At 34.8% G+C, this 25,829-nt stretch overlaps 1 protein-coding gene across 4 annotated transcripts in view; it reads left to right on the top strand.

The window, feature by feature from the left end:
* Cbp53E (Calbindin 53E) overlaps positions 1–25,829 on the top strand; it is a 716,107-nt gene that overhangs the window by 450,228 nt on the left and 240,050 nt on the right. For all 4 annotated transcript variants that reach the window (XM_081744047.1, XM_081744052.1, XM_081744043.1 and 1 more), the window contains one exon: positions 23,980–24,069. In XM_081744047.1, the coding sequence (XP_081600173.1) occupies positions 23,980–24,069 (90 nt within the window). The remainder of the gene's footprint in view (positions 1–23,979; positions 24,070–25,829) is intronic.

A 25,829-nucleotide genomic window follows, 5' to 3' on the forward strand; every position in this document is an offset into this window, starting at 1 on the left:
AATTAAACCTGTGACAAGAATGAACCCTTTGGAGCCATTGCGATCGGAGCCAGGGAAAGAGGTTCTTACAAAATTCATCCACTTAACCCGTTTATTTTTCTAGAGCCGCGTACTAAGCTTAGTGAAGTAGGTGGAAGTTCTTTGAGATGCTGAGCAAACTAGGAGAGCGTAGAAGATAGGTAGTTTAAAATGAAGGGAAAGGGGGATAACAGGAAGAGAAAGTTTCCCTCTCCCCCTTCTTCACAAATAAATCGATATTTCAGAAGTTAATACGATCTCTTGCTGCTGGTTGCATAATGTCAGGATGAAGCACGTCAAATACATTGATTTCTGGTTTTTTTTCTGTTTTTTTAAAGAAAAAACAGCTGACTGGCATTGGGGAATGAGGTACCGAGTGAAAAATCGTTTACTCGTAGGTTGGAAGAGGATCGATATGGTGATGGCAACGAAAATTACAAAAAAAAAAAAAAAAAAGTATTTGTTGATGAATCCGCGGTTTTTGGCCTCAAACCATAAGCATTCCTCTCACATGCATCACTGAAACCTTTTTTTCATTTCATTCTTTTTATAAATGGTTTCATTAAAAGGATTTTAATGTAATAATGCAAGCATTGTCATCACAATTATAGACATCATTAATTTGGTGAATCGCAATAAATGTAATAATATATACATATCATCAGAATTTTGTACTTTGATGTTGTGATAGCAGTTTTTAACTGATCTCGTGCGTAAGAAATGTGAACTCAAAGGCACCTTAATCTTTAAAGAAGAGGAGTAAACTAATCAAAATAGAAAGTATACAAATAATGCTTCTTGTGAGAACTGTTCTATAATTACAAGACAAAGTAGCTACATTGCACGTAACACCCAGGCATGGATTACGGTTAGTGCTCTCGCTTTGCACTTGGAAGTCCCTGAATCGCATCTCACAGCCAACCTTCCTACGTCCTATGGTCTTTTTCCTAAAGTCTTCTCTCATTTCTACCAGAGAAATGCTAGGATGGTGTTTTTATATTATAATGGATCCAACGAACCTAGTTCGGAAATTTCTTTCCATAGGGTTTAGGATTTCATTGATATATCACAAGTGTAAAATATCCTCATGCCTTTGTGACATTGTTTACAAGTTCTTTCACAGCTATTTGGCTATATTGATATTCACTGTGTTTTCTGTATAACCCTGAAATGTTGCTTAGATATTCTCTTTGTATTCTAGGCTGAAGATAAGACTAAATTTTGCGAAATGAAACCCTAAGAGGAGAAAAAAGGACTTTATTATTATTATTATTATTATTATTATTATTATTATTATTATTATTATTATTATTATTATTATTATTATTATTATTATTATTATTATTATTATTATTACAAAAAATGAACTTTAATGGTCCATATTTCCAATATTACGGGACCCACCGTAGTAGAGTCAAGACTTCACTTAGAAACTGGTATGTGCCCTATCCAAATATTCATTTTCAGAATCCTGCGGTACTTCCGCAACAATTTTTAAAGAGGTAGTTGGTGATTATGCCCGTAGACAAACTCACTCTACAAAAATTGTTGATATATAAAGTTCTTCATTTCACCCTACGTTTCAGTAAGACGGAATTTTGCGAAGTGAATCCCCTATGGGAATTTTTGAAAAAAGTTTTTGTTTGCTGTTCACTACATTACTGGAACTATTGCTGATTTTTTAAAAAATAAATAATCTCCTTGTACCATACGCTGCAAGTAAGACGACATTTTGTGGGGTGATATACTAAGAGGAAGAAAGTTTTTTTTTTTTTAACAACTCACGAGATCTACGCAACTATTGGGCGTAGACCTTGAAAATTTGTAAAATTGGTCTTGTACTCTAGGCTGGCAATAAGATGGAATTTTACGAAATGTGTCCCCCCCCCCTCTAACGGCTGAAGCGAGAGTTGAGCGTTTACGTAACCCTGTTGAAAGAATATGCGTTAGCAAGTATTTTTAGATAATAAAACATGTAAATATCTTTGATATATTTTACACAATACTTGTTACCATTGCGAAGAATGGGCTTGTTTGTACGAAGTATATAAGGCATCACCTATAGTAACGATGGAGTCAATGAAGACCTGTTTCCTGCAAATGAATTCTGAACGGTCAAAATCTATTTATTTTGAAACTGTATTTCTTAAGGAAACGAAGAACGACTTTCACAAACTATACATATTAGGCATAAAAATTGGCTGCCACACACTTAAATTGTAATTTCCGAGTGTTCAGATTGCATGTAACGTTTGTTCAGTTAGCCCATACTACAAAGAACGAATCATATTATTAAGGTTGTTTTTAGATATTTATATAATCTGTGTCCTCAATGTTCCTCCACTCCTGCTTCCTTACTGCTCGAAACAGTAGATAATTTTAGAAATTGGTCCTTTAAATCTTAATGACCAATCCAGCGCTTCGTCTCGCAATGTAGTGACAATATTGTACTTAAATCATTCCTTCAATATAGGGGCCGCTATGGCTCAGTGGTAGAGCGTTCACCTTTGGTGTGTAAGGACCCTCATTCGATCTCAGCTCGCCCCAAGTGAACTGTGCGGTAGACAAACTCCAATGGATTGGTTTTTCTCGGGGTTCTCTTGTTTCCCACCACTTTATTCATTTCACCATTACAGTCACTTCTCGTCATTACCGTCTCCTTTAGCCTAGGCCGGCATAACCATGGGACCAAAACTGAAATAATCATTGCTTTGAGTCACTATATTTCTGCTATATTTAAGATTGTTTATTGAATTGTATTATTTTCACACTTTTCTAAATACCACAAAAAGGTAACATTAGTATTTTATAAAATGATTATATTTAAATTTTACCCCGAACCTTTAGTACTCTCACAGTGTTCCTAATCAATGTTCTTGCAATGTTCGTCATTGTTGAGTACTAGCAGTCTTTGTAGTTTGAGGGAAATTTCCGTAATCTAGGAAAATTTCGTAGATAAATTTATCAAAAACGAAAAAAAAAGGAATATTATGATAAAACGTGAAAATTCAGGGAAATTCTCACCCTGATTGATTAACTAATATAAATGCTTAAATTGTTCTTTCTTCTTCAGAAATAAACCAATACAATATCAAACGTCCGAGAAGTTGTCCTGCCCCCCCCCATAGGAGCACTAATGATCTCTTCTAGTGCAATCGTTAGTGCTTCGTAGAACACCAACTCCCAACATTGTGTGTGTTCAAAGTAGCATAATTTGCACTCATTGTTGTCTGGGTGTATATGTGTGTATTTTTTGCAAAAAAAAAAACTGCAGGAAAGAGCAATACAAAAGAAGCAAAAAACCAAAATTGTTGCCACTTTCTTTAATATAGCTAAATTAATCTGATCAATAACATCTGTTATAGAAATTGGACACTAAACAAATGAGAAAATTTGATAAGAAAAGGGAAAAATTTGTGTCAGTCGAGGGAAATTTTCATCAGAAAACCTAGGAACACTGAGTACTATGTCTTTTAAAGGTTTGCACAGGCCGGAGTTTTAGGCTCGATCCGTAAATTTAAATTATAAGACCTGGCGCGAGCACATGTAATTTACAAATGATTTCAAAATAGGACTAAATTGCACAAGATATATTTGATTATTGAAAAGTTATACTACAATGCTCTCTAGGAATTTAGTTCTTGTGTTCTTAGTATACATTATAATCCAATATTATCCAAGAATAAATTAAAATTAATTAATATTAATTAATTAATTAAAATTATAGGAGTCTTACTAATTCAGTATTTTGTCAAAATAGTAACAATAGTTGTCTACACCAGTTGTTCTCAAATTTGTGACTGACGAAATACTTTACTGTACAACCGCGACATCACGATACAATTCTTGATTTTGTTATTAAAATTTTATAAATTTTACATCAGTGGAACATGTAGAGTTTCATCAAGCGGGTGTCAAGAATTCAATCTCATTTTCTTTCAGAACATATATATAGTAAATATTTATTTTCTCATAATATCTTGCTTAAGGGGGGTTAAAATTCCGAAATCTTTCCTTATGTAGTAGTGTAAAACTATAAGTTTCTAAAAAAAAAAAAAAAAAAAAAAAGTAGTGACTCCATATAGTACTGAGTATTGTTACTGCCGTTCGAGGCTCTGACTGTTACAGTTTGTCTCTAAATTAATTCTGACTGATTGGCTCAATAAATTTCCAAATTTCACGACACACTTTATGGGTCGCGACACAACTGTTGAGAACCACTGGCCTACCTTTGGTTTGATATTTATAATGTTTGTTAGGTAGTTGAACAATTTCTAAGTAGGTGTTGTAGAATTTAATTTGTTTGAAAAGAAATACACGGTGGTTGTCGAAATTAAATAATAATAATAATAATAATAATAATAATAATAATAATAATAATAATAATAATAATAATAATAATAATAATAATAATAATAAACCTTAAGAAGAATTCTCGAAGCTGTTGCTCAACAGGCCCGAGCACGTTATATTATTGTGAAGATTGTATCATCCCATTGAGCATTCGATACATTCTTGTAAAATTTCCTTTGAGAGCATTTATGAATGTCTAAAAATCTTTGTCAGATTTGGGAATGTAATATGGTCTTTAGCAAATGCATTATCACTTTTATTCGTTAAGTTGTAACAGCTTACTGTGCTCCGAGCTTTTGTTATTAAATATTTCGTGTTGTTTAACTAATATTTTTAATTTTGAGGTATTTTCTTATTATATATTTAAGTACGTATTTTTTGTCTTATTTGATCTCTGTTTTTTTAATTTTTATAGTTTTTTTGTCTTATTTTGTAGTATCTTTATTTGAGCTTTACTCTTTTAGAAGACTTATTTTAAATTTTAGATTTACAAACTATGCTATGCATTAATGTCGGAAGTCTTAAAGAACGGCTATGTCCGTCCGTCGGTCCGTCTGTCTGTCGACAGCTTTAAGAGCAAAAACTTGTTAGAGATAACGAGAAGCAGTTTTTTTTCAATCAATTTAGTGTCCCAAGAATAGGTTCATCTCCTCCGTTAAACCCCTATTCAAACCAAAATTGCTTCAAATTAGCTATTGCCAATTTCAAAGCTTATCACCATTGAACAAAAATATAATAGATAGTGACAAGTGGTTTTCTACAGTTGATTCAGTCTGGAAACCCGTAAGGTTCTACCAAAACCTTATGTTATTGAAATTTACTAGTACATCCATTTTCAATACTGATTTCTATGAAGCACAAAACAGTGAAAGATATCGAGATGTATTTTTTGCAGTCAATTTAGAGTTCTACGAAAAAAATGAACAATTTCTGGTTTCAGCGCTTATTACTATATGATGGAACAAAAACGGTAATAGTGACAAGTGATTCCTTGTAATGGATTCAGCGTGTCAGGAGAACATATTACCAGCAGCAACACCCTCTAAAACTGGAAATGGTAGAGATTTACTAGTACTTCCGGTATCAATATTCGTTTCCATAATGGAAACAGATTTCAAAAAGTTGTTTTTTAAACACATAGTCAGTGTCTCAAGAATGAGCTTTTTTATATGTTTAAACTGTAAGTGGTGAAAATCAACGATATTTCGATTACGTCATTGATCGTACAATAGATATAGCGAAAATAATTTTTTTAAATGTAGATTCAATCCGAAAGAGTACATTCGATTCTGATTTTACTCCTCTATTGTAACCTAAAGTGACAGATATCAATTAGCACATGCAGTTTCAATATTAATTTCCATAGAACAACAACAGTAAGATATAGCGAGTAATGGCTTTTTGATATGGATTTATTGAATTGAATTGATTTTAGTTTAGCGTCCCTTTCAGCAGCGAGGCTATATGAGACGTGGACCTGCTGATTAACGTGGAATCCGAACCACATGAGATCCCGCCGGGAATCAAACCCGGGTCCCCCACGCCAAAGGCGCCTACGCTAACCACCGCTAAGGCGCTTAGCCACGAGGGAGCTCTGATATGGATTTAGTGTCCGAGGAACGGGTTCTATCTTTCATCTTTATTATTCTATTACAAAAAACTAGTTATATGTGTGTTATTTCAAGTTTAAGAATTGATAGATTTGCATAGTTGGAATTTTATGGTAGTTTCACAGTGTGAAACGAAACTTAATCTATAGTAGCATACGTGTCACGGATTAATCTTATTGTGACGTTAAGAAATAGCCTCGCTCCTGATAGCTCCATTAACCTGTATACATTCATTCATTTATTATGAAATGTTTCCATGTATACTTGCATACGTATTATTTGTTGTTTTTATTTGGTTATTTTCTTTTAAAAATGTGTTGTTAAACCTACTGCCCTTTGAGAAACGTTTGTAAAAGTAAAACTAACGTTAGAGAAATGTATGCGTTGTTCAAAATCTACTTATGTAAAGTGTTTCTGTATGTCATTATTTATGTCAAGCTCCTAGCTTTCTACTATTGTGAGAGGTAAGAATATCTTAATAATGAAGAAAACAGGCCAGAATACCTTTATATTGAAACAATATTTATTGACGTACGTAACAAATATTAGTGATAATAAAATTTTACTTTTTATCCGAATTTTAAAATTTTTCCGTTACTCCAGCTTCTTAATTACGAAATTTAGCAAAAGCTTTTTATATTTTCTTTGTTGACATGGTGTAACATCTAACGGCAGTGCGTATGTAGCATATGGATAACGTATGCTCCATACTGATTTTTTGTAGTAAGCAAGAAAATTCCGTGTATTTGTGCAATATACCGCTGTCCGGAGAACGGATCTTTTTTTTCAGTGTGATAAACCAAACCGTTTCGCGCGGTTTACTCTCTGACACTACTACTTGTATGTTTTCTCATTCCTTTCTTGTACCAGAGAGAAACTGGCTACCCCCGCCCCTTGATCTGTTGGCTTATTGGTCACATCTAACTGCATTAGGTTAAGAAAGATAAAACATGTCTTGATGACTTGAGACAAGAATATTTGTTAGTAAAAAGTCCACTTCCCCAAAAAAGTTTATAGTTTTTCTTCGTTTAGAAAGAAATGTAAAATTCTACATCTTAAGAATAGCAGTTCCAAGAGATGGTGTACACTGATATTCAAAAATTTCAACTACTTTTAATTATAAATCTGTAACACATAAACTTTTTTTTTTTTTTGCATATTTCTCAAAATTTACTACCTCAAAAAAAAAAATGTAACGTCTTGGATAAGCACGTCCCTAACTACGGTGGTATTTATTGTAGATACATTACAACTTATGTAAATACTTTATAACAGTTGTGCATAATGATTGTTCAAATGTGTGGAAAATATCGAAACATTATGTCTCTGAAATGAACTTCCGTGTATGAGCAAAAAAACGAGGATGTATCGCCATAATAACTTACGTAACACTGTAGTTATATTGTTTATTCAAGCAATATGGAAATGGAGCGTGAAATAGGTAAGTGAAACAGGAAATGTGTGTCCTTTAGTGTGAACAGGAAACTTATTTCAGATGAAAGATACTCTATTGTCAATTTCACTAACCTGTGTAATAAAGCATAATATTTTGTATGAGAAGAACAGAACGTTCTCCAATTTTATTTTCATTTAACGAAAACCAGGTCTCATAGAGACATATACCAAGGAGTAAAAGTAGATCTGAAAAGGTAGGGGACGGATGACGTTACGCCATCCCCCGTACCTATGTTTGCCCATTTTTAATATTTTAAGAAGTAGAGGGATGTCATACCTATTTTCCGGAAGTAAGAGAACGACGTTCTCCCTCGTTCCCCTTTACTTTTACCTCCTGATAGATCACTTTAAGATGAACAAAATGATATAGGCAAGCGTAAATCCTTATGTATAGTTTTCGAGAAAATGGAAAAACAACAATTAATTTGTCAACCTAAAAATTAGTGCTATACAAGAGTCACTCCAAGATATAGCACGAATTTATGATATTGTCGAAAATATTGTCTGAAGTTGACACATATATCGATAGATAGATTACGTCGAGCTGAATAAGATGACATATATTTGAGGATAAATTCCTATGCGTAGTTTTCGAGAAAATCGTTTAAAAAACAGATTTTTATGGCGCTAAAAGGCATGTTGCTCGTTGCTAATAACGCCTATAATGCAGCTCAACTGTAGAATATATAGAATTAGTTTCTCATCACAAGGATAAATCATTGTTAACCAATCAAGTACAAGTAAAGCACCATTGCTTGCATAAATTCCGAAGTTGTGACGTCTTCCTAATCAAAAATAACTTGAGACGTATTTCACCGTTTTCGGAAATACTGCGAGCAATTTCTATAATATTCAAATTTCCGCCTATGTATTTAGAAAATGCTGAGTGTGATGATACGCTCAAGTTGGAGCATGAACTCTTTAATGAAAATAAGAAATGATATGTTTTAGAGTTTTCTGTAATTCCGCATCTAAGTAGAAAACTGGATAGTTTCTACAATATTCAAATGTCAGATTTTATATTCATTAAATTTTATTCTTTACGGATAGAACAGGGTATTCTCCAAGTTTATTTTTATTTGTGTGTTTTCAAAATTCTCCCAATGTTTTTACCTTTCGTCCTGGCTTTATAGTTTTCTGGTATCCTAATACTAGATTGAACGAAAAGCAGCTGGTGATGTAGGATTTCGTGACTTAGGTTTATATCCTGGATTGACAAATTTGTCAGATGGGAAATGAGGAGACACGAGAAGATTTATAGAGAGGTGGTTCTGGGCTATCTTCCATCTCATCCATCCATTGTCTGACAGGGTTACTCAGACAATACAAGCCCTCAGATTTATGTGGGACAACCCGAAAAAGGATATTGGTTACTTCTTTTCTTTATACGTTCTGCTCATCCTGTTGCGAACGAGAAAAGACTAGGAGAATATTGTCAAGGTGAAATCCAATGGTAAAGTAATAAGAGAGAAAGAATGTGAAATCACTGTTTCTCTGCAAAGCTTTAATTCTAGCAGTAAGAAAAAGAACTATTTTTAAAGGAAATCCGCGTTGTGTTTACTAGTATCTTACCGTTTAATTCTGCGAAAATTTGGAAGATATATTGCCACTAATTTATTGGTATACACTAAACGCTCAAAGCATAAGCATGTACTGCAAGTAAAAAAAATGCTTGAAAATTATTTCAAAACTATTTTGCTGAACGCGCATAAGCAAAAGTTAATTAATTTATAGAAAACTGAATGTTTTTAAATACATAATTCCCCGTAACTCTGGAACACTTGGAGCAATTTCAGCTAAACTTACAATCTGAAAAAAAAAAAAAAAAAAAGTGGAGGTAAGAAACCAGTAACATCACTAGGAATTGGGTTGGAAAGGAGTTATGTCTTTCATAAATTAAACAAAGCCCCTAACATATAATGCATTGTTTTGTAATTTAAAACAATATTGGTTGCCTATGCAACAGAGGTAACACTTTCACTGAAATGCGTTCCTACGGAAGGAACTGGAGTGATTCAAATATTTTCCATAAGCCTGAAGAACCTCGTGCGAAGAACGGGAATTTCAAACAGAGACAGCGCCAAAAGCATTAGTTGTTATTTATTGTTCTTAGTTCTTAATTTTCATTTTTTGCATAAACATTATTCTTCCTGTGCGAAGCAAGAACATTTCAGTCACTCTTGCTTTTATACATAAAATGTATGTATATGCACGATCCACTATAACTGGGACGCCTGAAGCAATTTCAGTCAAACTAAGTACACACATGAGTTACAATCTGGAAAATAATGCTGTGAACTAAGGCGCTCCTAGTAGGCTGGGGCGATAATCTTTTCTTGCGTCCAAAACATTTAATTTAATAATTTAATAATTTAAGCCCAGGAAGAGTGCAATCACACTTGCCCATTGGAGATTGTAGTTGCATACTTGTAAGGGGAAGTTAAAACTTACAGTACATTCTCTGTTCTTTGGTATCGTAGCACAGGAAAACGACTGAATCGTTCAAAATGAATTTTGGAAAAACGTTTGTACCTTCTTCGAGCTAGGCTTTTAGGATATAATTTTGATTAAAGGGTCTATCGTAAGTGGAACACGGATTCAAGTATTCTCCATAGAAGAACAGACATACAACTAATGGTGTGAGTGAGAAGCGGATAACGTGTATAGCCACCAGCAAAAGTATCTCCCCCCTACGTACTCTAATTCCACTCCTTGTGGTCCACATAATTTGCAGTTGCTAGAATACCTTTACAGATGCAACCCAACACGAAACTTGTCTCGGCACTGACAGCTGTTGGTAGCCCTAATCCAGGTGTTTCTGCAGGTAAAATTGTAAAGTAGGTGACTATCGAAACAGTTCTCCATTCTGAGATGAATCTCTATGGTTCGGATCGTGTTGTCCAATGAACACCATATATTATTATCAATATTGCTTTGTATGTAATGTATTACTTCATTATATACTGCATATTCAAAGAAATAAAAACACTGACCACGCATGAATCACAACATGCTTGAAATTAGGTGAAAATATCAAATCTAGAACAACTACCGAAAATAAGTTTGTAAATTGCGTCCATTGATAGAACTTCTCCAATTATCCTCCTTCCAACATCCTTTTCTTTCTGGAGAGGAGATCCTGCTTGTCACACTGGGTATGTATTGAAATTGAAATTGAAACATTTGAAAAAGTTTGAACCTGGCTGGTACTGGAAACCTGGTCCGCCAAATAGCAGTTCAATGCGCTAACCACTTACGTACCACGTCACTGCAGCTTGTAATCCAACTATTAGCAAGTTAAAATCGTTGCATGAAAGATCTTACACAAGATACGGATAATCGTGTAAGGAGATGTTCTTATGTGAGTGTCACAAAAATTTCCTTCTGTAACTCAAAAACAAGTTATATAGACCTTCGTCAATGAGGAAAATATCACAAAACATTCTTCAAGTTGAGGCTACCTCATCGTTTTTAACGATGGTCCCGATTTACATTACTATTCTTAGTTACCTTAACTTCTAATTTCCAAACAGGAAAAGAAGAAAAGACGGGAGACACTATTTTCGCACTCTTTGAATTGTATCAACACGCGTAAAAATAGAGAATTCTATTTGTATCTTCATTAACTACTTGCTTATTTTCTTATCTTTGTATGAGGAATTTGTTTCAGATCACAGACGATTTATGCTGAAGCCCATTGGGGGTTCGAATTCCTCTGAAGACCAAGGTCGGAATTTTAACTGTCCTCAATATTTCTGTGTTCGTGTCCCTGTAGTGTTTGGAATAAGTCGAAACGACGTGAGGTGCCACTGGCGAACAATACCACGGTTGAGGGGAATTAAAAATAAGATTGCAAAATCATGAAACTCGTATGGCAGAGACCCTGGTTCGAATCCCGGCGTGGCAATTGTTTTTTCTTAATTGGAAGGTATTGCTTATGTAATTGGTATTGTAATTCTGTTATTTCTTTTATTATTATTATTATTATTATTATTATTATTATTATTATTATTATTATTATTATTATTATTATTATTATTATTCAAAAGTCCAGACTTAGCCCATACAGTACGAATCAAAATTGATAGGCTGATGTCATCTTGTTAGTCGTGTTTCGTAGCTCACTTTTCTATTGCGAGTGAGCTGAAGAAAGTCGTCTCAACACAAAGACCGAGAGAAATTGCATATTTTCCACGTTATCTTACATTGGAAGTAGAAACATTAAAAATGATAAATATTTCCTTTAATTACCCAAACGGAATCGAACTTAGGACCACCAGGATGTGAAACTAACGCTTATCCCACAACTCTAAGACACCGCTGTTGATAAGCGAGGAAAACTTGGTGTGAAGTGTCTTCAGCAAATTGCACACTTTTACCATTTCAATGTTGTAAAACTCTTGTTTCGGTCATATAAAATACAAAGTGTTATACAGAAACAGTAGGCAAAAGAATTCAAATTTAAATTCTCAAAGTAAATTGTTGAAAATGGGTGGTAGAAGTAGTATTAGTGGATGTTGTTACAGCATTTAGATATGAGGAAGTTTAACGCCCTGCTTGAGCATCGAGGCTAATGAACTAATTCCATGCTAACAGATATATATACACACAGGGTGTTAATGAACTATACCGACAAACTGTAAGAGGTGATTCCTTACATCAAAATAAGAGAAAAGTTCATATAGACCTGGGTAAAGTGCGTAGTTTCAGAGCTAGGACTGTCCAAAATCGCGAAAAAGCCCAATTTCAAGAGCCTTTATTTCGAATTTGAGTAACTGTGGATGGTGGTCGTTATCAACATAAAGGAAGTCACGCATACTCTATCCAAAATTGCATAATTCATTATTGTTCAAGAGAGTATAGGCCTACCATAGAGTACCATACGGGTTTAGATTATAGCATACGGGTGAAATTTTCAGACATGTCATCAACCGAATTTTGAGATATGCTCTAATTTTATGATTGGTTCAAGTAGACAAAAGATCAGCCTTGATAGCAGTGAACATAGGATCCTTTGTTACAATGTCGGAAGTGTTAAGTATCGTCGGCAGCATGGTATCTTGAACTGGGGAGAACGCATGCTGCAATGTTTTCTTTCAGACTTATAAGTGAATAAAACGTGAAATATACTGCGACGAAATACATCGCATCACACGTTATTGCGAATCCCAAAAACTTCAAGCTGCAGGTTCCTAATACTTCCTACTTCCCTCCGAAGCACCAGGCCCGCAACTAGGGTTTCTGTCACCCGGGGCAAACACACAATTCGGCACCCCCCCCCCCCAAGGTTTAGTCGAAAAGTATCATTTATGGATTGCAACTGTAAATAACATTCTTAATGAAACCAGTTATATCGATTTTTAAGTACTTTAACCCTCCAATACGCGCGCGGGCTACCATTGTAGCCCAGCGTTTTTATTTTCCTTGCCGCAAAGTAATTCGAGATGATAACTCAAAGGGTGTTTGTATACCTTTCTATCAACTATCATTCTGCGTGTTTAGGGTGTGGCCAAACGTAAATTCGAAAGGATCTCATTGTTATTCTGCTTGAAAGTTTCATGGGCTACATCTGTAGCCCGCGCGACTATTGATGTCACGGGTGTTCCAAAGCGTCAAAGTTTTTTCATTATAGTTTGAGTGTTGATCAGATGGTCAATGAGTTTGCAAAATGCCAATTCTGATGAGAAATGTTTTTAAAACCAATATTTACGATCCAAAATCATTGAGAACATAACAATGCAACAATGAAAAGCTTATTTTTATTTCTGGAAATTTTTCGGTGTAATCCTTTGATGTGGAGAAAAGAAGAAAACTTTCCATCAACAATGAAGCACACAAGAACTCCACACTATATTGTTATGTGTACCTCTCGAACTTGAGCACTTTCTGTACCTTTTGGGCACCTTTCTGTATACTTTCTCTTTCTGTATATATGCACCTCTAAGGTGCACACAAGTGATAGAAAAAACTGATTCGAGCAAAGCATCTCTCTTTACAGTGCATTAACTAGAAAGTTCATTAAATATGAAAGAAATTGCTTCATAAAATATTAATAAATAGATCAAGATATTTAGATTATTTAATGTATAGTAAATATTATACATTATACACGATTAATGTAAAAAAAATGATTGAAATTAACAATAACGCATAATAAAGCATAAGTTGGACTGATAGATAACAATTCAAAATGCCTCGAAAAGCTCTCAAGCAAAACTAATAGATAAAGCTTCATACAGCCTTCGCTCGCAAAATCTCTTGGTAGGCGTACAAGAAACAATTAAATACACCGAGGCGTGTAAATTATCTTTTCTGCCACAAAACTGCTCTCTAGTTTAAAAACATTACAGCAATTGCGTAACATTACAGGGGGCGCGTCTGAGTTAAACTCTTCAACCACCAGCAAGCAACAAAAATCGGGAACTTTTCGCCCCCGCCCCTATTGATAACAGCGTTTTAAACTTCGGAGATGTTCTCAATGGAATTATACAAACAAACAGCTCCTTGTGGTAGGAAAAGGAAAGGGGGCGGATTCTCTGTGGTGGTCCAAGGGAACAAATGCATGCAATATTAGGTTTTTAATGTATGACATTACACCTATTTAGATGAGACTCTCTCTCTCTCTCTCTCTCTCTCTATATATATATATATATATATATATATATATATATATATATATATGTAATCAACGAAAAGAGGTCCCATGGAAAAGGCCAAGTAAACTTTTGATTTCTTTTAACCTCTAGAATAAGTTCCTCAAGGGAAAGGGTGTGATTTTTAAAACAATTGATATATCTTCTTTCCGGCGCCCCCTCCAACCACGCGCCCGGGGCACGTGCCCCCTCTGCCTCCCCCCCTAGTTGCGGCCCTGCGAAGCACTGGGTGTTCATTGTTGTCAAGGCTTACCTCCTGCCTACTTTGGACCCTTCTTGAAATCAGGGTATAAGTGAAAACTCTATTGAGAGCATGTATGAGAACTACACACTGTAGGGAATGGCCCTGTACATCTATTGAAAATTAACGAAATATGCACTTTTGGATTGTGTATGAGTGGCTTCCTTTACGCTGGTGAACACCATCCACAGTTTCTGGAATTCGAAATAAGACCTGTTGAAATTTGGCTTTTGCGCGATTTTGGACATCCCTAGCTCTGAAACTATGCTCTTTTCGCCATAGGTCCATATGGACTTTTTCTCTTATTTTGATGTGAGAAATCACCTCTTTCAATTTGTCGGTATAGTTCATTAACACCCTGTATATGCAATACAGAGGCCCCGGCAACTCTTTAAGGCCACGTAATCAGGTGATGAGTAACTTCATACAGCTGTTTTCAATATATCTAATAAATATGATGTTACGGAAGTTATGCTCTTTGGGATTCATTCTTTTTAAAATAGGCCATTAAACTTCGCCTGTCAAAATGAAGTCCTGTTGTTATTGGTGCAGTGTTTTTAGAAGAGCGTAGACATATATTCGATCAAACAAATTATAATTGTCCATGTAGCTGTGGCCGTACCTAAGGCAGCTCTGTCATATATATCTGTTCGCATGGAATTAGTTCTACTTTAATGGTAGTATGTGAAAATTATTATTTTTATTAACTCAAAGGACCCAGGTGGGAATCCCCGCCTTCCCGTCCGGGTCAGTCCGCTCCTGGCAGGGGGACTTCATTTTGGTCGCACTCCTTCGATTCGTCGCTAGGAATCCCGAAGGGATCAACACGAACTATTGCCAGTCATCTGCATCTGGTTATTATTATATACTAGCATATATTACCCGCTTCGCTGGGTTGAAATGAAAATTTAAATGCACAACTCCATATCTCATGTGTTTAATACCCGTGAAATATGCTTGCAGTAAATGTTAACATTATATCGCCTGTCATTTATGTTAACCCGCCGAGTGACACGGTCATGCGGGTTGCATATAAATACGTTTATTTTTACCTATGATGAACTAACAAAGGATTTGTACGTTATGGACACTTGAATGGTCAATTATCTCAAGACACTGGTAATTAAAAATTAAAGTGATATGATAAAAACCATCTAGGGTCCAAATCCTAATAACCCCCCAAAAATGAAAGAAATTGGTTCAGCCGTATTAGCGTGATGAGGGAACAAAGGATTTGTACGTTCTCTTTTATATATAAGATTATTTTTACGAAACGAATTGTTTCTAAAGTAAGCTCTGGGGATCAAGAGTAACCCCTGCCTCTACATCATGAAGTGAAAAATATTGAGATGAGTGCGTATAGTTGTATGAATTGCGATAGGAACTGCCGCGATCGTTAGAAAGTGAATATGCCAGAACTATGGAATAAAGTAAATAGATGCGTTTAATTTTATTATAAAATTACATGGCGAACACATTTTATCCGATCCCAAACGGTTATCGTCGAATATACACGGTTAAAGGAGCACACTCTCATTGCCCAAATTAAAATGACAACTATTTATCCCTCTATATGTGACATCTCATTCATCGCCTTCGAGTCAAAGTCGGGAGAACACGCACCTACGGATCATAAGGTTGGAGGTTCGCGTCCACCCCGGCGTACGTTTTTGTGTTTTTCGACACTTTAATGTAAATAAATCACACACATATAGGCGACTTAACATATTTTGTGGGAGTAATTTTATGGTTCATTAGCGTTTCATCGCATCTCTGCCGCTGGTGGAACGCTGGTGGCGTAATTTATAAAACGGAAGTAGGGTCAATGCGGAGCATCCAATTTTTGCCGCGAGACCGCAAGTTTCCAATCGTTGGTCCACCGACGCTTTCGGTATGGGATAGCTCGGATTTCAAGTTGCTTACATTCTAAGTTTCTACCTATCATAATAACAAAACTTCCATACAAAATATCGTAATAAATAGAAAATATGATAAAAAGTACATTTGAGTGCGCGGGAAACAGATCACGTCTTCGCAGGCCAACGGGTAGAGATTTTTATTTCCCTAATATCGAGTAAACTCGATAAAATGTTCAACTCGCCAATCTGCAATGGATGTTAATGGCTCGTGAAAGAATATAATTATAAGGAAATACCAGAAGAGATATATTCAAACTGTAGTTGCACATAACATTAGCCTCGATCCTGAAGCAGGGCGTGAAACTTCCTCATATCCAAATGCTGTAACAACATCCACTAATACTATTTCTATCACTCATTTTCAACATTTTAGTTTGGCAATTTAGATTTGAATTCTTTTGATTATTGTTTCTGTATAACACTTTGTACTTTATTATGACCGAAACAAGAGTTTTACAACATTGAAATTATAAAAAGTGTGCAATTTGCTGAAGACGCTTCACACCAAGTTTTCTCCCTTAATTAACTGCGATGTCTGAGAGTTGTGGGATAAGCATTAGTTTCTCATCTTGGTGATCCTGGGTTCTATTCCGTTTGGGAATTAAAGGAAATTTTTATCATTTGTAATGTTCCTACTTCCAATGTAAGATAACATGAAAAATATTCAATTTATCTCGGTCTTAGTGTTAGGAACTTTCTTTAGTGCACTCGCAATAGCCCTTTCCGGACGGGAAAAAATTAACACCTTTATAAATCCCCAACAAACTTCAACCGCAAACAAAAGAAGTACGCACGCTCGTATGGGATTGACACATCTGTACGACTCATGTAAGCAGTAAAATTGTAGCTAGCCGTCCTCGGCCGATGAAAGAAAATGCAACGCCGAAATATATAATTATTAGTGATTGTAGTTGGTACCCGTATAATCGTGCGTGTACATCCCGAAAGCGATAGAAAGGTGACCTACCCAACACGAAAACAAGATTAAATGAACCGTACCAATCTTTATTCGTACTGTCTGGGAACGTAATGTGTTTAGCGAACAATTGATGAATGCGTAAGGGATATTGTTAGTATGGGTAAAAAATACGACTGATCTAAAACAAAAGTTATTATTTCCCAGAATTCGCTTATGTTCTTGAAACTACTTCTACTACTACTATTGCTAGAAATATTCATGTTTTAAGCAATTCACCATTTCAGATACGTTCCATATCAACAAAAACACTTGAAATTGAACAGTCAAAAACTGTATAAAGTATAAAATATGTAACCAAGTCTCGACCATCCAATAATAATAATAATAATAATAACAATAATAATAATAATAATAATAATAATAATAATAATAATAATAATAATAATAATAATAATAATAAAATAACAGAATTGCACTTCCAATTATGTAAACAATGCCTTCCAATTAAGAAAAGATAATTGCTACAACAAGATTCGAACCTGGGTCTCTCCTATACGAGTTTCATACTTTGCCAATCTTTTTCTTAATTTTCCCCAACTGGTATTCTTCGCCAGACTCACCTCACGTCGTTTCGACTTATTCCAAACACGACAGGGACACGAACGCAGAAATATCGAGGACAGTTAAAATTAAAACATTGGTCTTCAGAGGGATTCGAACTCCCAATGCACTTCAGCATTCAATCGTCAATAATCTGCCACTTTTCATACAAAGATAAGAAAATAAACTAGTAGTTACGGAAGACACAAATAGAACTCTATTTTTACGCGTATTGATACAATTCAAAGAATGCGAAAATAATGTCTCCCGTCTTTTCCTCTTTAGAAATTAGAAGTTAAGGTGACGGAGAATAGTAATGTAAATCGAGACCATCGTTAAAAACGATGAGGTAGCCTCAACTTGAAGAACGTTTTGTGATATTTTCCACAATGATGAAGGTCTATATAACTTGTTTATAAGTTAGAGATTGAAATATCGAGTAAGTCACTGTGACACTCACATAAGAACGTCTCCGTATACGATCATTAATATCTTGTATAGTCTTACATGCAACGATTTTAACTCGCTAATAGTTTGAGTAGAAGTTGCAGTGACGCTGTAGGTAAGTGATTAGGGCATTGAACTTCTATTCTGTGGACCCGGGTTCAAACGTTTTTAAATGTTTCAATTTCAATATATATTCAGTTTGACAAACAAGATCTTTTCCTTTACAGAAAGAAAAGGATGTTGGAAGGAGGAGAATTGAAGAAGTTTCTGATTCATGCTTGGTCAATGCTTTTTTCTTTGAATATACAGTATATAATGAAATAATACATTACATGCACAGCAATATTGGGAATAATATATGGTGTTCATTGTACAACACTATCAGAACCATAGATTCATCTCAGAATGGAGAAATGTTCCGTGCGTCATCTACTCACAATTTTACTTGCATAAAGACTTTACTCATTGTTACGAACTGCTGTCAGTACCAAGAGAAGTTACGTGTAATTTGGGTTACGTCTGCCAGGAGTTTTACAAACCGCAAATTATCTGGAGCGCAAGTAATGGAATTAGAGGACTTAGGGGGGAAGATACTTTTGGTGGTGGGTGTACAAGAATCGAAATTTACCGATATTAGTGTTGACTCCGTAGTTTCCGGAATCGTTGAGATAAATACTAACTTTTGCGATGCTGTTTAATGCCAAGATCAGTCACCATAGGCTTGGGGAGTGAGATATTTTAGGTGTGGGATAGGCAGAGGCGGATCCAGGGAGCTATCGCCGCTCCAGAAGAGGAAACTTTCTTATTTTATATATAAATAAAACCCATCCCAGAGTTTGGAGCTCTTAATAGTAGCTCTAAGTAGCAGTATTACAACCCACCGCCCCTCCCAGAAGTCCGTCCTGGATCCGCCACTGGGGATAGGAGGTAATGGCATGTAAAAATAATCGAAAATGGCGGACATTAATGTCGATAACATAGTTTTTTTATTTCCCCTGAGATAAATAACGTCATTCCTAATGTAGTTTATGTCAAAGATTAGCCGTCATCGGCATAGGTGCTGTGACACTCGTAGGGGTGAGTGGGATGGAAGGGGGTAATATGTTAAAATAATCCATACCAACTGATACTAATGTTGAATACATAATTTTCAGTGTCACTGGTACACACATGGCTTATAATCTTTTTCAAAAATACACTAAAGGTGAGACGCTCCTAGTACCACTTTTCTACCTACAAAATAATTTATTAAAAAATTCGTGAACCGTTTTGGTTCTTTGTCTTATTATAGCTTTAAAGGGAATAGTATCCAAGCAAAGAATTTAACTATTAGTATAATTAAATTGTATAATATACCGTATTTACTCGCGTAATTTTCGCACTTTTTTAGAGGAAAAAAGTTGTTTTAAAACAAGGGTGCGTAAATTATCCGGGGGGAAAATTAGCCACATCAGTGAACATCATCTATTTTTTTTCCCCCAGTCAAAATAACACGAAACTACCGGTACACATTTTCTTTGTAGCAAGAATTGACAACAAACAACTAATTCTAAATTTGTAGAAAAATAACATTAAAAATTGATTAAGAAGTCGTGTGGTTTCTTACAAATCACTGTCAAATCCTCGCGTGCGCGAATTACGCGAGGAAAATAAAATATACAGAAAATGCCCTTCAAAATTGGGATGCGAAAATTATGCGAGGGCGAAAATTACCCGCGTATTTACGGTAATTAACGTTTAAAGAAAACATGTGTAAAGTTGAAACATATACTAATTAATTGATCTTATTAGACTGAACAAAACGATATGGATCAGTGTAAATCCTCATGCTTAGTTTTCGAGAAATTAGATTTTAAAAAAACTAGTTTAAACCTAACAATTGATGCTACCTAACAACCACATTACCTATTACACGAAATTATGAGTGAAGTATACTTTAATGAAGATTTTCATTACAACAGTAACAACATAAAGACCAAAATTGTTACTAACTCTGAAACTTTAATTTTTGTTTAATTGCAATATTGTCCAAAGATATTGCATAATTCAGTGAATAGATGTCATAGAATTGAAAAAAATTACATATTTTGAGAGTGAACCGTCATGCATAGTTTTCGATAACCAAGAAATACAATATTTTTACGGTTAAAAATGTCGTTCATTGTCCCTGTAATAGCTTTTATTCTGCTAGATAGAATAAAGTATTTAGGCCTATTTATTTATATACTGTGTATGAAAGTTATACATTGTTAAGTAGAGGACTGTACCTACTGTTCTTTGGTTTCTTCTAACACTGACGCACATTCTCCTACCACTAAACACGTAGTTGTAACATGATGAACATATTCCTAACAGTTACATACATACTTCTAAAACATTGACTTACTACTAGCAGTGATGCACACACTTCTAGCACCAACATATATTTCTAACAGTGACGCACATACTCCTAGAAGTGACAAACATATTCATGACAGTGACGCACATATATCTAATACTAACACACACACATGTAATACTAACACACATATTCCTAACAGTGATGCACATATTTTTAACAGTGACACACATACTCCTAATATTGACGCACGTAGTCATAACAGTGATGCACATATTCCTAACAGTGATGCACATATTTTTAACAGTGACACACATATTCCTAACAGTACCATAATTATTCCAAACAGTAAGACAAATGTTCCTAACAATGACGCACATAGTCTTAACGGTGATACACATATTCTTAATAGTGGCACACATACTCCTAATGATGACGCACATACTCCTAACAGTAATTGCACATACTCCTAACAGTAATCCACATAGTCCTAACAGTAATGCACATATTCCTAACAGTGATGCACATATTCCTAAGAGTGATGAACATATTCCTACCAGTAACACATATTCCTAATAGTGACGCACATCTTCTTATCAGGAACACTGATTCTCCTAATAGTGACCCACATACTTCTAACAATGACAAAAACGTATTCCTAATAGTGATTACCTTTTGTTAGTTCCAGAGAAATTTTTGTATACAGTATTTCTATTTCTAAAGTTAACAGAAAAATAAACATAAAAATACAAAGGCACCTACAATTTAATTATTTTTAAAAAAAAACTTGGGCATGTGAAAACTCATTTACGCTAAATTATGAGCTGACCATTATATTTTATAAGCATTATAAACAAAGAGAAAGCATTATATGTAACTTCTTTCTTCCTACGTATATATATATATACATGCACCATATATACATACATAGAATGACTTTCACATGGCTGCACTCTAAAATTAGATATTCTAGGACTGTTTTAACAACAGTACATTCACGTGACTTCTCCTAAAAGGGGTAGCAGATTTATATAAAGTCATAGGGTTTGTTATTACGTGGTTTCAGCTCACTAGGAGTATTCATATATGTAACAAGATATGTGTCTACATATACACATTTTATGTTCATAATGATTACTTTTTCACTATTCATTACATCCTTGTCTATAATGATTTTTCTCTGTCAACTGTGTTTTGAATTTTTGTAATATTTTTATACTACAAAAACATTTGATGTTTTGTGTGGTTGCTTTTCATACTTTTCTGTGCTATCTTTCTATTCACTATCTAACTTCGTTTACACCTTTTTCGAATGTAATTTATTTCGTTTTCAATAGTTTTTCCTGTTTGTTCTTTTGGGTCATTTTTGTCTTTCCTCGTAATTAAATAAATAATTCATTAAACAAGGTTTGAGAAAACTAAACCTATCGGATTCAATACACTAGTGGTTTTCATCTTGGGGTTTAACACTCTCCAGGGCACGTTCTAGTTGTTAAAGGGGACGCTAGAAATTAAAAGATCATTGGGGGATGATAGACTTTTTGGGATGGTTGAGATTTCATGAACTTTTACACTTGTCTTCGTATTATTGGACAAAAGCCATTATGAATTTTACAAATTATCAAAATTTTAGACTTTTTATTTTACAATTAGGAATGTAGATTTTTCAAAGTTGATTTCAAGAAGTGAAATATTTCTGGTTCTCGGACTGTTGCGTCCAAGTCTTAGGTTCAGCATTGAGTATTGTATATGGATATCATTAAGATGATGGGTGGCGCTCAGGACAATCACATTTACCGAAGGGATTGGTAAGTTCGAAAAGATTCAGAAACATTGGCCTAGACTATAGACGGCAGTACTGGCAGGTCACGATTTTCTTTTTCGGAATCACACTTGTCTGAGTCCTCTTTTCGGACCCGGTCTGACTCGCAGACTCTGACTAACTAGGAAAAGCAGACAAACACAGTGGCCCGGACATAGCAGATAACCTGGAAGCATTCGAATTACCAGCTCTACTGCGTTACTTCAGAATTTTATGCTAGAACAATGATGTCAATTGTCCGAGCTCTATTATTCACGTATTTGATTCCTAAAATGTCGTTTCTTCATTAAAGTACCATGTCTTAACTATTTCAAATATAATTTCATTATTATTCGTCATTCTATGTTGGAAAATAATGCGCTGGATTTGAACATAGAAGTTACAAAAAAATTAATACAAGACTGTGCTCAGCGGCACTTCTTATATTGTACAAGATACAGTATGTTTTTACAGGCTCGCTTGATTAAGTTTTTTTACAATCTCTCTCAAGATTAAAGCTTGTAGCTTTTATTTTCTGTGATTCATACGTGTCCATGCATTCATACGCTAATAGATTTTGTAGTTATCTTTTAGTGGAAAGTTTTGACACACAGAGACGCATATATCAGGAGAGCGAGCGCGCGCGCGATAGAGGACAGGATTATGTTTGTTAGAATAATATGAACAACTTCATACATATTCTCCTTGTCAACGGCTCACCCATGTGGGGTCCACCGGGTCCAGACCTCCCAAAAAACTGAATGATTATACAGAATGATTATATTAAACTGAATGATTATTTAAAAAAACTGATGGAATGAGCATGTGGGAGGAAACGGGAAAACCTTGAGAAAACTCACAGTCACCACAAACTCACATGATCTGAACTAGGGATCCTTCATGCCAAAGATGATCGTTCTACCACTATTGTCTACCGTACCCTGAAGTGATTATTTTAAATAAATGAGACAACAATTTTTTATACTCACGTATTAAGGGAGATTCGAGCTCCCTATGGACAGATGGGTTGGATGAATTTAATATATTCCTCATATTTTACGGTTCATTCAGTGAATTGCAGAAGTGATTTTTCCCATTTCTGTTATTTTTTCGTCTTAAAGTATGTATGTGTTTGTGGAATAAGTTTAATTTCCTCATTTCAAATATTAAAGAAAATGAAATACCTCTAAGGGTTGTCTACCTCTAGATAAGTTTATAAATATTTAAGGAAATGTAAAATATAAGGTCACTAGAGAAATACTGTTTTATGCTGTTGTTCTCTTCAGAATAACCTTAGCTCTTCCAATACACAAAGCGTCCATTCGTCGGCTGATTTCATTATGTAAACGCGTAGTGTATTTTCCTTGTATGTCTATCTAACGTTACATTAACCGACTACACTGAAAAGATGCTGACATTTCAACTCCATCTGGTAGAAGAAGCGAGAATATTCCAGTTATGTTCTTTTTCCTTCTTTTATTATTGTTATTATGTTAATTTCCACCGGATTAAGTAGAACGTTTTTCATTCCTCCGTCTCATTTCATTAAATGTAATGAAGTTTTCGTGCCTCGTAAATTCTAATAAAATCTAATTTATTTTTTTGCTTTTCTTTTCGTCACCCAGGCTGTGTCTGACGCCATGTTGCAGGAATTAAAGCTCTGTTTTATGGAAGCGTACGACGACAACCAAGATGGGAAAATTGACATACGTGAGGTGAGTTGGATCTTCCTTAAAGATAGCTTTCTTCTTTTCCTCTACTATTTTTTCTATTTATTTTAGTATTTCTCTTTGAAGTGTCTCTAAGACCTTTAGAGATACATTTCCTTCTCTATTTTATGTGTGTTGTTGACGATGGCCTCTGCGAAATAAAAATAATATCAGGTAGTTAAATGGTAAGTAGAGTTTTTGCAGGCGTGGGTTCTGGTAGCAATTTTTTTTTTCTCAAAGAGAAGTTGAAATTTTTGAGTTGAAAAATTCAACAAACCATCAAATTACCTAATAATTTATATATTCCATTTGAGAATTCGTAATGTTTGCTGCCTTCCGTTTTTTCTTTTCTTTTTCTTTTTCTTTTTTTTGTATCTATCATTTGAGAATCAATAGACTTAACGGTGTAGAATACAGACGCCATCTTTCTTTTTCGCTTATTGATTTATGCAGAGAATTATTTCTTTGTTTCCTTCTAAATGAATGGAATTTTAGTGACGAGATTTTACTGATTTTTTTCTTTAACTCTAGTTAAACATTCTTTGTTTTCGGAAGTAAATTTGCATGTAATTTAGATTTTGTTATTTAATATTAAAATTATAATTAACACTTTAATTTTTACGAAGCCCTGACTGACTGAATGATCAACTTCCAGCGAAACCCCTTAAGCTAGAAACTTGAAACTTGAATGATTATTACCAGTAGTGAAATATAGTCACTAGGAAAGGAATATTGTGGACTTTAATGTTGCAATTTGGCAACCACACTTATTTAATGAAAGAAGAGCATCGGGAGATGACTAGCAACGAAATCAAATACGGTGTTAAATATTCTTGATTTAATCCCCGTTTGAAGAGTCTTAATGCGTTAATATACACCTAGAACAAGTATAAAATATTGAAAACTTCTGGTACTGTAAATTTCGTTGCAAATTCATATGATCATAATATTATTTTCCTGGAAGAGATTACTGAAAGCACAATACGTTGTTCATCACTTTATTATAAGTGTCAAATATACTACAAAATGCTTTGTCCCTAGCAAAAAATAAGAACTAATACAAATTATCAATATCAAATAACTAGATATTTATGATATCCCTCCAAGGATTTGTGCAGGTTAGTTAAATATTACAGTATTGTGAAGATATGTGTATTTGGACATATGGAAAAGTTTCTTATTTTGAACAATGGGACATTTTATTTTAAAAGAACATCTCAGTCAAAAGCATCATCATTCGTTTCAAATTAAATCACCTATCGACTTGTTTTTTCTAAGTTCATTTGCCTTTGCTGTCTGCCATTCATTTCTTACGTTGTAAATTTTTCAGTTAATAAAATAACAGATTGCTTCCCCGTCCGCATTCCTATCATCACTTTACCTTGGTTAATCTACGAGCATGCACTTTTTCCATCGAGACACAAATCAGAGTGAATAACCGAGGATATGAACCCGGAAGGAACGCCAGACAAAATGGATTGAGAGACTATCGGAAGGGACAGTCGACATGGAGCGAGGGACGAGATAGAAGGTAGACCGCTAGCTACATTTGAAATTGACGATTGATAGCCTTGCTCTATCTTAGAGAGCACCTTTGATTCAACGACGATGTATTGCTTTTTAAGAAGAAGTTATAAGTTTGTCTAAAGTTGCGGTCTTCGCGAAGTTGGTTACTCAGTCCGGGTTTCCCCGACTCTTAACTTTGGTTACTTGAACGACCAGCCAGCCAAACAGAGGGATGGACGGACGTCGGCCCGTTGGAGGAA

The sequence above is a fragment of the Thermobia domestica genome, chromosome 2, assembly GCF_964235325.1.
Source record: "Thermobia domestica chromosome 2, izTheDome1.hap1.1, whole genome shotgun sequence".
In the NCBI taxonomy this organism is placed as follows: domain Eukaryota; kingdom Metazoa; phylum Arthropoda; class Insecta; order Zygentoma; family Lepismatidae; genus Thermobia; species Thermobia domestica.